Source organism: Microcebus murinus, chromosome 6 (assembly GCF_040939455.1).
Source record: "Microcebus murinus isolate Inina chromosome 6, M.murinus_Inina_mat1.0, whole genome shotgun sequence".
NCBI classification, from domain to species: Eukaryota; Metazoa; Chordata; class Mammalia; order Primates; family Cheirogaleidae; genus Microcebus; species Microcebus murinus.
Genome location: NC_134109.1, coordinates 104,212,140 through 104,225,845, shown reverse-complemented (window position 1 = coordinate 104,225,845; position 13,706 = coordinate 104,212,140). Strand labels below are relative to the sequence as shown.

At 51.7% G+C, this 13,706-nt stretch overlaps 1 protein-coding gene across 2 annotated transcripts in view; it reads left to right on the top strand.

The window, feature by feature from the left end:
- Positions 1-10,758, top strand: part of ANP32A (acidic nuclear phosphoprotein 32 family member A) — a 39,156-nt gene extending 28,398 nt beyond the window's left edge. For both annotated transcript variants that reach the window (XM_012768352.3, XM_012768351.3), the window contains exons 2-7: positions 2,040-2,189; positions 2,395-2,517; positions 4,807-5,005; positions 6,968-7,065; positions 9,216-9,279; positions 9,529-10,758. In XM_012768352.3, the coding sequence (XP_012623806.1) occupies positions 2,040-2,189; positions 2,395-2,517; positions 4,807-5,005; positions 6,968-7,065; positions 9,216-9,279; positions 9,529-9,590 (696 nt within the window). In that variant the 3' untranslated portion in view covers positions 9,591-10,758. The remainder of the gene's footprint in view (positions 1-2,039; positions 2,190-2,394; positions 2,518-4,806; positions 5,006-6,967; positions 7,066-9,215; positions 9,280-9,528) is intronic.
- Positions 10,759-13,706: the final 2,948 nt, after the last annotated feature.

Below are 13,706 nucleotides of genomic sequence, written 5' to 3'. Positions count from 1 at the left end.
GACCTGGACATCTGGCCTCTTGGGGGACTGAGGGAGTGGGAAAGACTGAACTCCCCCTTCCCAGATCCCACGGGACAGTGGGCCTTGGTGGCCAGGGCCTGGGCTAAGAGCTCGTTAGCTCCTGGAAGGGCCGCTGCTCCCTACTTTCCCCTGCTGTGTGCTCTGCCAGATGGAAGCCACACATTGCCGCTGTCCAGGCTTGGCAGCTGCGGGGCCCTGCAGGGCTCTGAGATCCAGATGTGCCCCAGAGCTGCCCTGCTCTGCCCAGTGGCAAAGGCAGACTGAGGAGGGGTTCACCAGGCCTGGTGTGGACCCTGTTTCCATCTTCTTTTCCCCCCAGTTTCCACCTGGCCCAGAGGTGCTGGGGTAGGACGGGCACCTGGACCTGTGGCAGGCCAGTTATCTGGGCCCTACATAAGAAGCTGGGCGAGCTGGCCTGCTCAGGAGAGTGGGCACAGCCTGCACAGGAACTGGTTAGAAGGCCCCTCTGTTTATCCAGGAGAAAAACACTCTCTAGGGGCAGGGGTCACTCTTTGGGCATCACGGACTCTGTAGAGGAGGTCTGGCTTGCACTGTGTGGCCCAGTAGTGAGAAAGGAGGACCCGTGAGTGGAAGTCCCAGGGAGGGAGGCAGCACGCACCAGCGTGTGTCTCCTGGCAGCCATGGCGGCAGGCAGGCTGGGACGCTGTGTGCTGGGCTAAAGGGACCCTTTCAGTCAGGTGCGGCCAGGAGGGAGCACCTTTAAGGTGTCTTCCAGTCCCAGGAAGCCAGTTTTCCCAAGCAGCGGGGGCACTCTGGAGCAGGGTAGGTAGCTCGGGGACAGCTGCCTGGAGGGCCAGGCACCCCGCCCCCTTGCTGGCTCCCAAGGCCATTTCCTGCCTGAGACTCAGGCTTTGGTTGGCCTGTCTTCCCCTCTCCTTCACCGTAGCCTGCGGTATTGCCTCAGCCAAGTCTGCCTTCTAACGACCTCACGAGAGGGTGGCTTTTTACCAGTTCTTTCTGCCTCAGAAATAAAAAATTTAGGAGCCTGATTTTGGATAAGGGGCTTGAGTGGGAAACAAGACGGTGCCTCCAGAGACAGAGCTTGGGATTTTGCCAGCTTCAGTGTTTTATTCTGGACCCAGCCTAGGTTTGCGGGTCTCCATTTTCCTTCCACATGTACGCCCAGGGCCCTGAAGAGCAAAGCCTAGAGCTGTGCTGTCCGATACGATAACTACCTGTGTCTCTTTACAGTTAAATTAATTTAAATTATAAATAAATAAAATTAAAAGCTTAGTTCCTCAGTCTCACCAGCCACATGCAGGTGCTCCGTGGCCACGTGTGGCTAGTGGCCCCTCTCTGGGCCGGTACAGAATGTTTCCATCCTTGTGGGAAGTTCTGTTGGGCAGCACTGGCCAGAGATGGGGAGTTGGAGGAGCCTGGCGTCTACTGCCCCTGCCACTGGGCCCGCCAGGCCCTGCTGCAGTGACACACTGGCGAGTGGGCAGGCTCTGGCTGCGATGGCAGGCGTGGGCGAAAGCAGGGGGGTGTGTGGGTCTCGGGGTCCCTCAGCAAGCAGAGGGGCACAGGCAGGTGGAGGTGAGAGGAAGGTGGGGCTGAGGACAGGGAGTGGGCAGCTGGCCTCCAGGGGGGGTTCATGCTGGGGCACTGGGGTGGGGGCAAGGCGCAGAGGTGCCTAACAGCATTGTCGCTGGGGACTGTGGCGTTTTATTTTACAATGGGGTTTTGGGAGAATAGTGTTGGAACGAGACCGCCAACCTCACTAATGGCAGCAGAGCTTGCGGGTCCGTCTCCGGCCGAGTTGCCTGTCGGGAATGGCCCTGGTTCTGCAGCTCTGTTCCCCACCCCGTATGGCTAAAAGCAGAAATCCGGGATGGGCAAATCCATCCCTTGATTGTTGGCAGTACAGTGATCCGGGGGAGCCGGAGAAGTGAGGTTTTAGCACAGCGTGGACTGCTTCCCGGGGCAGGACAGCTCGCCGCCACCCTTCCCCACCTCAGCCCCTCCGCCCTTCCGTTCACAAGGCCCTCCCTCCCCAGGTGAAAGAACTCGTCCTGGACAACTGCCGGTCAAATGAAGGCAAAATCGAAGGCCTCACAGATGAATTTGAAGAACTGGAATTCTTAAGTACAATCAACGTAGGCCTCACCTCAGTCGCAAACTTACCAAAGTTAAACAAACTTAAGAAGGTAAACGGGGCGTGAGCCTGTGTGTGCCGGGCGGTGGGCAGGAGGAGGGCTGTTACTGCGCGGTAGGAGGTGATGGACGGCCAGGTGCTCGCACCTGCCCCGGCGTGCCAGGCGGTGCCCTGGGGCTACTCTGCCTGCCCTGCCTGCCGGGGAGGATCTTTGTTTTGAAAGCCTTTTCTGCTTTTTCTCTCCCTGCCTCATTTAGCTTGAACTAAGCGATAACAGAATCTCAGGGGGCCTGGAAGTATTGGCAGAAAAGTGTCCGAACCTCACGCATCTAAATTTAAGTGGCAACAAAATTAAAGACCTCAGCACAATAGAGCCACTGGTAAGTCATGTGGATCCTCCCCTCCCCGTGGGGGTGGGCGGTAGGGAGGCGTTTGTGTCAGGGAGCACTACTTTCGCATCTGTCCTTTCTCCACCTAATTCCTTTGACATTCATTATGTGCTGTGAGAGAGAATTGAGCTGTTTTTACTTAGGCCATAGAGAAACTGAGGCCCAAAGAAGTTAAATAGCTTGGCCAAGGTCATACAGCCAGAATGGGCAGTCACTGTCAAGGTGGGGGTGGGACCCTGGTCTTGTGCTTTTCCACCCATGGTTCCTACTCAGCTTTGGAAACCTGAGCTTAGTGTCTCCAGGCTCAGGGCATGGCCTACTGCCCTTCTCTGGGAGGGAGGAGCCATCAGGAATTAAGTTGACCCTGGAGGTGGACTCTTGGTTTTCCTCGGGTCGCTGGCCTGTGAGCCGTGGGCAATGGGTCAGTCCTGACAGAGCCCTGGGATGGCAGCTGCGTGGTGCCAGAGCCTTGTGCGGGCAGGCCTTTCTCAACGTGGTGTGGAGAAGGTGGCCTCTGGCCACCAGTCCTTGGCGTGACAATGATCAGGGCCTCGGAGACCTGGGTAGCATTTCTGGCTCCTCTGTTCATCCTCAGAGAGCTGAACATACCCCAAGCTTCACTGATTTACTAGCCAGAAAAGGGCAGATCATGGTCAGAATAATAATTTCTACATTACCAGGATCTGAATTACTCTATTCCTTTGGTTTTAAGGAAATCAACTATAAAATGTGCCATTGATTAAAGAACAGGTTTTTGAAATAGAGAAATACCATCACGTTAACCTGTTGTAAATACACACATGCGAATTGCCTCATAAACGAAGGCATCCTAGAATCAGGGAAAGGCCGGGGGCGACGTTTTGCCTTCAGTGTGGTTTGGGTCCCCAGGGTTCTTGTCCAGAAAGGCACTCCTTGCTCTCCACAGATGCGCAAGGGCTTGGCTTGTTGGTGGGCCGGGGGCCGGACTGGGAAGCTGCACTTCTTTTCCAAGCTCAGACTTTACAAGCCGTCTGTGACATGGGGCCATCTAATGGAATATGCTTCCTACAGAACTTCTTTTCATGTCTTCACTGGTCTCCTTGGAGAAAGCAGAACTATTTTGATCTGCCCAAAAGCCTTGATTTCATAATTTCATTGTGAAAGGAAAACTGTAGTTCTGTATATGTAGGGGTGAGGTATAGGGACAGAGTGTAAAACATCCTTGAAAAACACTGTGATTCAGTCACCGTTAGGTCACACACAGAGACGCACACGCACACACATACTCCCAGTTCCCCCTGCCCAGATCACACTTGTTTCAATAGCTTCCCCATCTCTGGTTCCCAGTGTGACTGTTACAGTCACCGCCTGGGGGTGCTGTTTGGGAGTGCTGGCCCCCCTGCGGAAAATGACCTAGGTCTTAATCTCAGGGTTTTGGAGAGAGCGACGCAGCTCTTGCCACTGACCCTGAGGGGCAGGGGCTTCGCTGTCCGGTTAGACTGGCCCCATCGCAACAGAGACTCAGCCTGGGACAGTATTTTTTGTATCTGGCACCTTTAAGGTAGGTGAGCTGGGAAGTTGAGGTGCAGCCCTGTTACCTACAAGCAGTGTGACCCTTCACTTCCTGGGCCTCAGTTTCCTCAGCCAGCAAGCAGGGCTGACACGGAGTAGAAGCCCCCTGGTGTACAGCTTGGACAAGGCACATGGTGTTAAGTACCGTGACAGGATCTGGATCTATCGCTTTTCCTCTTGTCCTTTCGGACAGGCACTGTTTTGCAGAGTAAGAGCAGGCTCTGAGGCTGGGCTGCCTGGGTAATGTCGACTCTGTGCTCTCCGCTTCCTCATCTGTAAAATGGTCCAGTGCCTCACGGGGTTGCGAGGGTTAACTGACTGGATACATGAAGTGCTGTGTTAACTGCCATCATCATCCCCGTTACCAGATGTAGAAGGAGTCAGTTTGTTGGTCCTTAGTCACAGGGGCAGGCAGTGACCTCTTCTTGGCTTCCGCACCCCGAGAGCCCCAGGTCAATTTCAAGCCAATTGCTATTAAGGCGAAAGCGGTAATTGCAGGGTAACAGCGCGTCAACACTGGATAATGCTGTAGAGATCCTCAGGTGCTACCCGCCATTTTCAGGTGAAGACACTGAGGCCCACAAACCCAATGTCCTTATCACCTGCCAGTCTTGGGCTGCCCACACCATCTCATGTCCCCTGTGTGTTTCCTGGGGTCATTTCCCCCACCTGCCACCCCGCACGTCACTCACACATCACTCACCGTTGATTTCATTTTTCCACTTGCAGAAAAAGTTAGAAAACCTCAAGAGCTTAGACCTTTTCAATTGTGAGGTAACCAACCTGAACGACTACCGAGAAAACGTGTTCAAGCTCCTCCCGCAACTCACGTATCTCGACGGCTACGACAGGGACGACAAAGAGGCCCCTGACTCAGATGCTGAGGGCTACGTGGAGGGCCTGGACGACGAGGAGGAGGACGAAGATGGTGGGTGGCGGCAGGAGGGCTGGGGTTGGGGCTGAGGGGCTTAGCCAGGGGAGTGGGCTGGTGGCAGGAGGCCCCACCCTGCTGCTGAGGGCTGGCTAGCAGCTGCCTCTTCCCAGAGCCGTTGGGTGGGGGGGCTGTCTGCTGTGTTTACCGGAGTCCCTAATCTGTCTCAGTGGTTGCTGTCCCTGAGAGAATAGGGCACAAGCCCCAGAGAAGCATCCTGAGACTCTGCAACTGCATAGTGACTGTTAAAACTGTCTCACTGAATCTTCACTTTAATTTCTATCCCTTTCCAAAGCCCCCCAGGGAATGAGGTTGGGCAGTGTCTCTCTATAATGTGACACCAGCTTAGATACTCCCCAGGGAGTGGATGAGAGGATAGAGGAAGGTGGGGTGTGGCCTGAGGACCCCTGTCCCGTCTGGGTGTCCAGGAGTGGAGAGGAGGGCAGAGCTGGAGAGGTTGTGGGGCCCCCTGGTGGCTGCAGCACACAGGACCACAGGCCTGCGCCTAGGGGTGTGGGCTCAGGTGCTCAGGAGCCCCGAGGGCTGGGAAGTAGGGGACAGAGGACAGCATTTTGGGCTCCTTGGTGATGCAGGGAGCAGTCAGGGCCTTCAGGAAGGTCAGAAGGAAAAGAGGGAGCGCCTACTCCTGGTGCCTCCCTGCCTTCCCTGCTGCCAGCACAGGGTGGTTCCCTGCAGGTCTTCATGCCCGGGGTAACCTTGAGAATTCAGACACTTGCCTGGTTAACTCAGACACAAGATTCTGTTTTTCCTTGTTAGATTGGGAGTATTTTGCAAGACCCTGTTTGCCTTGGCAGGGATCTTGTGATGTAGCAGAATGGACCCCAAACTAGTATTCCTGAGACCAGGATCCTAGGCCCAGCTCTGCCACTGATATGTGACCTTCAACAAGGCAGTTTTCTCTGTGCCTCAGGTTTCTCACCTTGCAAGTGAGGAGTTTGAGCCAGGTGTGGTGGCTCACACCTGTAATCCCAGCACTTTGGGAGGCTGATGCAGGAGGATTACTTGAGACCCCAGGAGTTCTAGACCAGCCTGGGCAACATAGTGAGACTTCCCCTGCACCCCATCACTTAAAAAAATATTAGCTGAGTGTGGTGGTATGTGCCTGTAATCCTAGCTACTTGAGAGGCTGAGTGGGGAGAATCATTTGAGCCCAGGAATTGGAGGCTGCAGTGAGCTATGACTGTACCACTGCACTCCAGCGTGGGTGACAGAGTGAGACCTTGACTCTGATAAAATAAAATGAGGAGTTTGGCCTAAGTGCTTTTTTTTTTTTTTATTTTGAGACAGAGTCTCACTTGTTGCCCAGGCTAGAGTGAGTGCCGTGGCGTCAGCCTAGCTCACAGCAACCTCAAACTCCTGGGCTCAAGCAATCCTACTGCCTCAGCCTCCCAAGTAGCTGGGACTACAGGCATGCGCCACCATGCCCGGCTAATTTTACATATATATATTAGTTGGCCAATTAATTTGTTTCTATTTATAGTAGAGACGGGGTCTTGCTCTTGCTCAGGCTGGTTTCGAACTCCTGACCTCGAGCAATCCACCCGCCTCGGCCTCCCAGAGTGCTAGGATTACAGGCTTGAGCCACCGCGCCCAGCCTTAAGTGCTTTTTCTAAATGAATCGACTTTGCAGCTTTCCTGGTTCCTGAAACTTTTTCCTCTGATCTGGCAGTTTCTCAGTGGTCTCAGTCTCTACAAGGAAGGCATTTTTCACTTCAGAAACTTGTGCGGAGGACCTGTCTTTTGAATCACGTTAGGATCGTTTCAGCACTTGCTGTTTATGAGCATTGAAGCAGTCAGTCTCTGGGCTTCAGTGGGCGTGGTGGGGTCATGGGCCCCACACGGAAGACCCTCCAGGCCCATCAGTCCGGGGCCTGTGCTGTGTGACGGAGGAGCCAGCTCACCACCAGCTCTGTTTTGTTCCCTAATTATATTGCACAGAGGAAGAGTATGATGAAGATGCTCAGGTAGTGGAAGACGAGGAAGATGAGGATGAGGAGGAAGAAGGTGAAGAGGAGGATGTGAGCGGAGAGGAAGAGGTGAGGAGTCTGGGCTGGGTGGGGGCACCATCTCCCTGAGCTTCCCTTCCCCTGCTGCCTCTGAGGCAGTCCCGCTAAATCCCCCCCCCCCCCGTTGCCCGGCAGCCCAGGGCGGTGGTTGGGAAGTCACTCCCCCACAGACAGGGAAGTGAGTCCATTTCAGAGCCTCTCCCTGGGCTGGGTTGGGAAAGGCCAGACCTGCAGTGAGCTCTGGGGAGGCTGGGTTAGGAATGGGCAGGAGGGTTCTGGAGGCAGGGACTATGTGACGAAGTACAGAATCCATGTCCCCATTTTCTGCCTTCTGCATTCATATGTTAATCAAGATATTCATTGTGCTAGGAAGAAATCAAAGACTGCCTTGAACTGACAGGTAGTGGAATAAGACTGCCGGTCCCAAACGAGTGCAGCAGAGGGGCCGCCTGCGCGCTGCGAAGCAGTTGCGTCAGTGTTGGCTGTTTTCCCAACAGACTGGCTGCGTCACAGTTTTTGTGACAAAGTCCGTGAAGTGTCTGAGGGGGTGAATCCCAGCTCTGCTACTTGCTAGCTGTGTCTCTGGACAACATGCTCGACATTTCTGAGCCTCTTTCCTCATCTATGAAATAGGGATCATGGTACCTTTATCACTGGGTTGTTAAGCATTTTACTTACATTTTATTTTATCTTAAGGACAGTATGTGACAAGGGGTAAGTTTCTGACCACTTACTGTAGGCGTTTACACCCTCCTCCGAATTCCTGGCACTACGTGCTGGGTTTTGTGTTTGGATGTTCTGAGTGTCTCTGTAACAGAGTCATTTTCCATGACTTGTTCAGAATTCTAAATCAACTCTTGCTGATTGCGAAAGTTAGACCCAGAAAGGTTTAAATAAGTGACAATAGCACAGATGAGGTGCCTGTGTTACTGTGCCCCCAGTTTCCTGTCTCCCTCGATGGAGATTGCAGACATCCGCCTGCCACGCAGACTGCTCAGGCAGGGCCCGGCCCAGGCTTGGGAGGAGCAGGCTGGGGCAGGTAGAACAGCTGGAGAGTGAAGCTGGGTTTCTCTCTGCTTCTGTGCTGAGTTTCTCTTCTCCCCGGATCTGGGCTACTAGGCTCACTCCTAAAGAATATTTTTAAGTATTTTAAAAAATAAAGACTTAGAGAAACAAGAACCCCCAAAACAAGTCCCCCTAGGGCAGGGACAGTAGTCATGTTGGCTAATAGATTTTCATCTTGCCCTTCCTGTCATAAGAACCATTGTACACAGGTTTAAAGTTTTTGTTTTTTGGTTTTTTGTAATCTCATTGACCATCTACATGTTTCCAGCTTCCAGTGAAAGAGAGCTTACACACACCAAAAACAGTCCTGGTGAATGGACTGATGAGGGAACTACATGGTGACATTATAAAAGATTATTTCCCTTGGCAAAAAGAAGTCTGTCACCAAATTCTTTTAAGCAGTGGGCTGCTGGATGCCCTAGGAACGGGGTTCAGCACACAGGGCTGCAACTGGGCTGTGCCTTCAGGAGCAGCATAGACCAAGGGCCTGGTGCGAGAAGGAAGTCGCACTCCTTGCTGGACCTCGAGCAAGTTGGGCGTGGCATCCTCAGGGGGCCTTGGATTTGTCTTCCCCTCCCCCGCCCGGGTGACCCAGGTTCACCAGACACGGTGAAGGGGCTGGGCAGGGTGAGGTTGGACTTGCCCGCAGAATCCGGCTTTGCTGAAACTGGGGTCTTCCCTTGAAGCCAAAACGAGATTGAGGACAGACGCGAGAAAGGATGGCCTACTTTACACGGCGGGGAGTCTGCCTGGGGAGCTCGTCCTCCTCAGAGAACAGATGGAAAGTTGCCTGTCTTGCAGGGACTTCAGATCAGGGGTTCTTAACCTGGAGTAGAGTCCACAGCCCTGAGATTGTTTGTGAATATTGTATGTGATAAGGGTACTTTCTGGGGAAGGAGTTCAAAGCTTTCTGCAGATTCTCAAATCAGTCCTTGATCCAAAATAGATTAAGAACCTCTGCCGTCCATTCATCCTGAGAGGGTAGCCTCTGGGGCTCTGAGAGGTGGGGGGTGACCCCCACCTTTCTGTGCCCAGTGTCAAGGAAGAAAGCTTCCTCAGCACATCCTGAACCCAGGGGCGTTTCTAATGTCCTGGTGTCTCCTTTGTTCCCCTAGGAGGATGAAGAAGGTTATAATGACGGGGAAGTAGATGATGAGGAAGACGAAGAAGATCTTGGTGGTATGGCAGCCTTTTTGCACTCAGCTTGGCCCCAGTTTGCCGTTAGCTTGCTTAGACTCTGGGGACCCTGGCAGTGGGCAAAACTCTCCAATCCAGGCTCTGGTGCCTCCCTGGCTTTGCAGAGACCCTGCCTCAGTTTCCAAGGATGGCAAAGCTTCCCAGATGTGTGGCCCCTGGTTTCTTGGTGGGTGGGTGCAGTTAGAGGTGGGATCAATATGTAATCTAAATGCCCTTTCCTTGCTCTTCCAGAAGAAGAAAGGGGTCAGAAGCGAAAACGAGAGCCTGAAGATGAGGGAGAAGATGATGACTAAGTGGAATAACCTATTTTGAAAAATCCCTATTGTGATTTGACTGTTTTTACCCATATCCCCTCCCCGCCCTCCAAATCCTGCCCCCCGAAACTTATTTTTTTCTGATTGTAACATTGCTGTGGGAACGAGAGGGGAAACGTGTACTGGGGGTTGCGGGGGGGAGGGAGGGCGGGAGGGGGTGGAATAAAATACTATTTTTACTGCCACTCTTTATTTTTCCCCCTACTTTTTCTTTGTGTCTGGTTTTTGTCCCTGTAAATGCGATAGCTGAGTACACGCCAAGTGAGCATTTGTTCCTTACTCTCAAAGAGGATGGCTTGGAGTTCTACAGTTCCAGGTATTTCCCAGGTCTCTTGAGTTGGTTGGAAAGCCATGGCTGGCCTCAGTTTGGTCACTCAAAGCCCAGGAGGGACTGAGTACCAGCCGTATCTTTAACTCTTGCTCTGGTTCATGTGATTTCTGCTTTTCTTGGGCCTGCTAGAGGCATCCAACGCCCAGGTTTGTAAATAGCAACCTAGAGGCGTATTTTGGCACTGTTTGGGGACATTCCCCGTCTCTCATCCCTTTTCCCCCTTCACAGATGGTGGTGGGCTTCACTCTACAAAGAGGACTCTGATGTTACTCTTGAGAGCTTGTGAGCCAGAGAGCTGGAAACGGCAGGCTTATGAGTTACAAGTAGAATGGATTTGGTAATTATAATTAGAAGAAATAAGCCCTCAAACTTAAACCTCTTTAAAAGAAAGAAAAAAATGTCCTATCTTGTTCTGTAAAATATTAGAACGCTTTGTTTTACAAAAATGACGAGAGAATTCTTCCACATGTACTTCTGTGCTTAGAACATTTTTATAAACCTAAGCGCTGGAGACGTTGCTGCATGTCGGCTGGGTTTTTTTTTTCATATACCCGAGCACGGAAAAACTAACGCAAATTGTATTTTCTTACCTAGTGGAAATCTGAAATGACTGCAAATTCCTAGTGAATGTACAGGTTTGCTTTCATGTCCCTCTTCTGGACTGCTTTAGAAGTGATGTGTTGTTCCTCACCCATGTTCCATCTGTATAAAAGAACATCGGCACCAGTTTTTCTCCTGCCCCTCAGAAGAGCCAAACTTTGAGTTTTATGTCTGTTTGTCATTGATAAATTTCAATAAATCTTTTTATACAATTTTTTTGGGGATGGCTTCTTTGAGTCCAGCAGGCTCCTGGTCTAAAATGCATTTTAGATAAACTGGTGAAGGGGGGAGGCTTCATTTTTGTTACCTGAAAAAGTAGCTTTTCTTATAGGATATATAATGTGATACTAAGTTTGGATACTTTTGGTCTCAAAGCAAGATTCAGTAGTGTGTCTTGATTAAAAAAGAAAGATATAAAGATATGAAAAGAGTTATTAAACAAACACCCAAACAATCACCAAAAGGTGGGACCAAACTTGGAACCTTGTTTAAAACATCTTTCATTGTTTTGTTTTTCATATTGTGAAAAGAATGTATGCTTGAAAACTCAGGAATGTATAAAACGTTATTTCACAAACCCAGAGGTTTACATATGGTGTTTTATTTTGTTACTTTTTTACTTAACATTATTATAATCATTTCTCTCTACCTCTAAGTAGTTTTTGAAAACATGTATGTTAAATGGCTATCTATTAATAGTAGTCCATTAACTATATTCTGATTTAATTCTAACCAAATGGATTTACCACTACAGTGGATGTTGTTATATGAGTAGTTATTCATACTTTGTGTGGATTTCTTAGTACAAACTCTTAAAAGATCTTAGAAGTAGAGTCATTGGGCCAAAAGTTATTTATTAATAATACAAGGCTCATCTACGAGTTTCCATTATGTGTGCCAAAAGGGTTAAGCCAATTTCCTGTGGTTGTTTATGCATGTACACATATATTCATTCTTAGCCTTAGGGCCCTGAACGCCACAGCAAGTCCAGATTCCTTACAGTGTCTTACCGTTACTAACTCCAGCAGTGTGAAGTGCCCCCAGGGAGCCTGCGACCCACCCCACTGTCTTCAGCAGTTCCCTGGCATCTACTGCTCTTTGGAGCAAGCTGCCTCTGGCTCCAGGTGTAGGACAGGCAGGTGACCTCCCGGCTACTTGCTGTGCTGTGAGAAGGAAGGAGGCAGGCACGCGCTGTGCCTCTCGGCTACTGATAGAACATGGGACGGGGGTGAAGTTGACAGACCTCTGGTCTGGCCTCAGGTTTCCTGGCCCTAACTTCCCTCCATGGGGGCTTTAAGAATCAGTTTACTCGCACAGATATGGAAATAAGTCCTATAAAATATAAAAGAGATGATGAATGAGTCAGTGCTGATGAGCCTGGGAAGAGGACCCTTTCTGTATCAGTCATGCCAAACATTCACCACGTCCACCCTTAAGAAAGATCACATGCCCATCTTGCAGATGAGGAAAACAGGTTGAGTAACTTGGAAGAGGTGGAACTAGCATGAAACCCAGGCCTGTCTAGGGCTTTTTCCATGCCATTGAACGTGCAGATGGTGTGCAGGAAGGCAGCTCCGTCAAAAGAGCGGGAGACAGGAAGAGCTGACCTTTACTGAGCGCTGGCTGTGCGCCAGGCCTTGTGCTTCAAATGCAGCATCTCCTGAACCTTATGAATCATCACAGCCACCTTATGTAGGTGGCATTACCCTTGTTAGTCAAGTGGCTTAGAGGGTAACTTGCCCAAGGTCTTACAGCCAGAGAAAAGATCACTGTCAGGAATTGACCAGGTGTGTCTGACTCCGGAGCCAGCCCTCCTGCGCTTGCACCACGTGCCTCCTGCTCCTGCTCCCCTGATCCGAGGCCACCTTACACGTAGCTCCTCGCCCTTGACCATCACAGCTCTGGTGGGGGAGCTTTCACTGCTCGCTGTGCCAGCAAATGCCATAGGACAGGCCCTTGAGAGGGACGAACCCTTCAAAATTACCCAGTGCAACTCTTACTTAACAAAGAGGAAACCAAAGCCCGGGGAGGGCAAGTCATGTGCCCAAGGTCACACTGCAAGGGAGTGACAGCCAAGCAAGCCTGAAACCCGGGACTCCCTGTCCTGGCTTCTGCACCGTATGTCTTGCTGCTGTCCTGCGTGGTTGGGGTGGCCAGCTGTGGTAAGAAGCAGAAGATGCCGGGGCAGTATGTCCCCGGGAGGAACGTGGCCCTGCCTCGCGTGCACAGTCTGGGGAGTGCCGTGGCCCATCCGTGTTTCCTGTGTGGCTTTGGAATGTATCAGAGCTTCTTCAAATTGGCTCCCTGGTACTGGCCGACACTGGTCACCCCTGAAAGGGCTGTGTGTTTCCTGGTGCAGACCAGTACCTGGAGAAGGGACAGTCGTGGGGATGCCTGCGTATGAGCTGCTCTGGGTCATATGCTTTGTATCCGCTGCCTCCTTTAATCCTCATGGACTCCACAGTGGAAACTGAGGCTCAGAGAAGTAAGACAACCAGCCCAGCTAGGAAGTGGTAGGCCTCAAACCTGCGTCTTTCTGACACCAGAGACCTTGTTCTTATCCACTGTGTTAAAAGTGCCAGGCCGATGAGGGAAGGGGGTGGTTGAGCAATTCAGTTTGTCTCATTTGCTGACTTGCAAAGGCTGTTTTTATCCTGGTTCAGAAACTCATTGTTCGTGGTTGGAAGCATTCCCACAGCGGGTCGCTAATAAGCAGCTTTGGACAACAGCAGCTAGAAGTCCCTGGACCAGCCCCTGTAGCAGGCTGGGCGCAGGGGTGAGCGGGCCAAGGAGAGGGCTGGAGAGGTTGGACAGACGAGGACAGGTCTGAGGCTGGCCATGAATGTGCCAGCAGAGGAGAGACAGAACGGACCCGGGCCTGATGGGGCACCGGGCGGCTACCAGCTGACTGCACAAGGGAGCCGTCCCGGGCACATCTGTGAGGCCACCTGCCAGGCATCGGTTTCTCTTGGTCTAGCAACCACATGCTTGAACTTTATTCCTGAAGTTCAAAGGGGCTGCCCCTATCCTGGTTCCCAGTGTAAGCAAGTGACCTAGACCTGGCCAGTCAGCTTACGCCTGACCACAGTGTTGGGAACTGCCTGGCACAAGGAAGGACCTGGAACCCAAGCTGGTCCAATGAGGCTTGGTCCCTGGAACTTGTA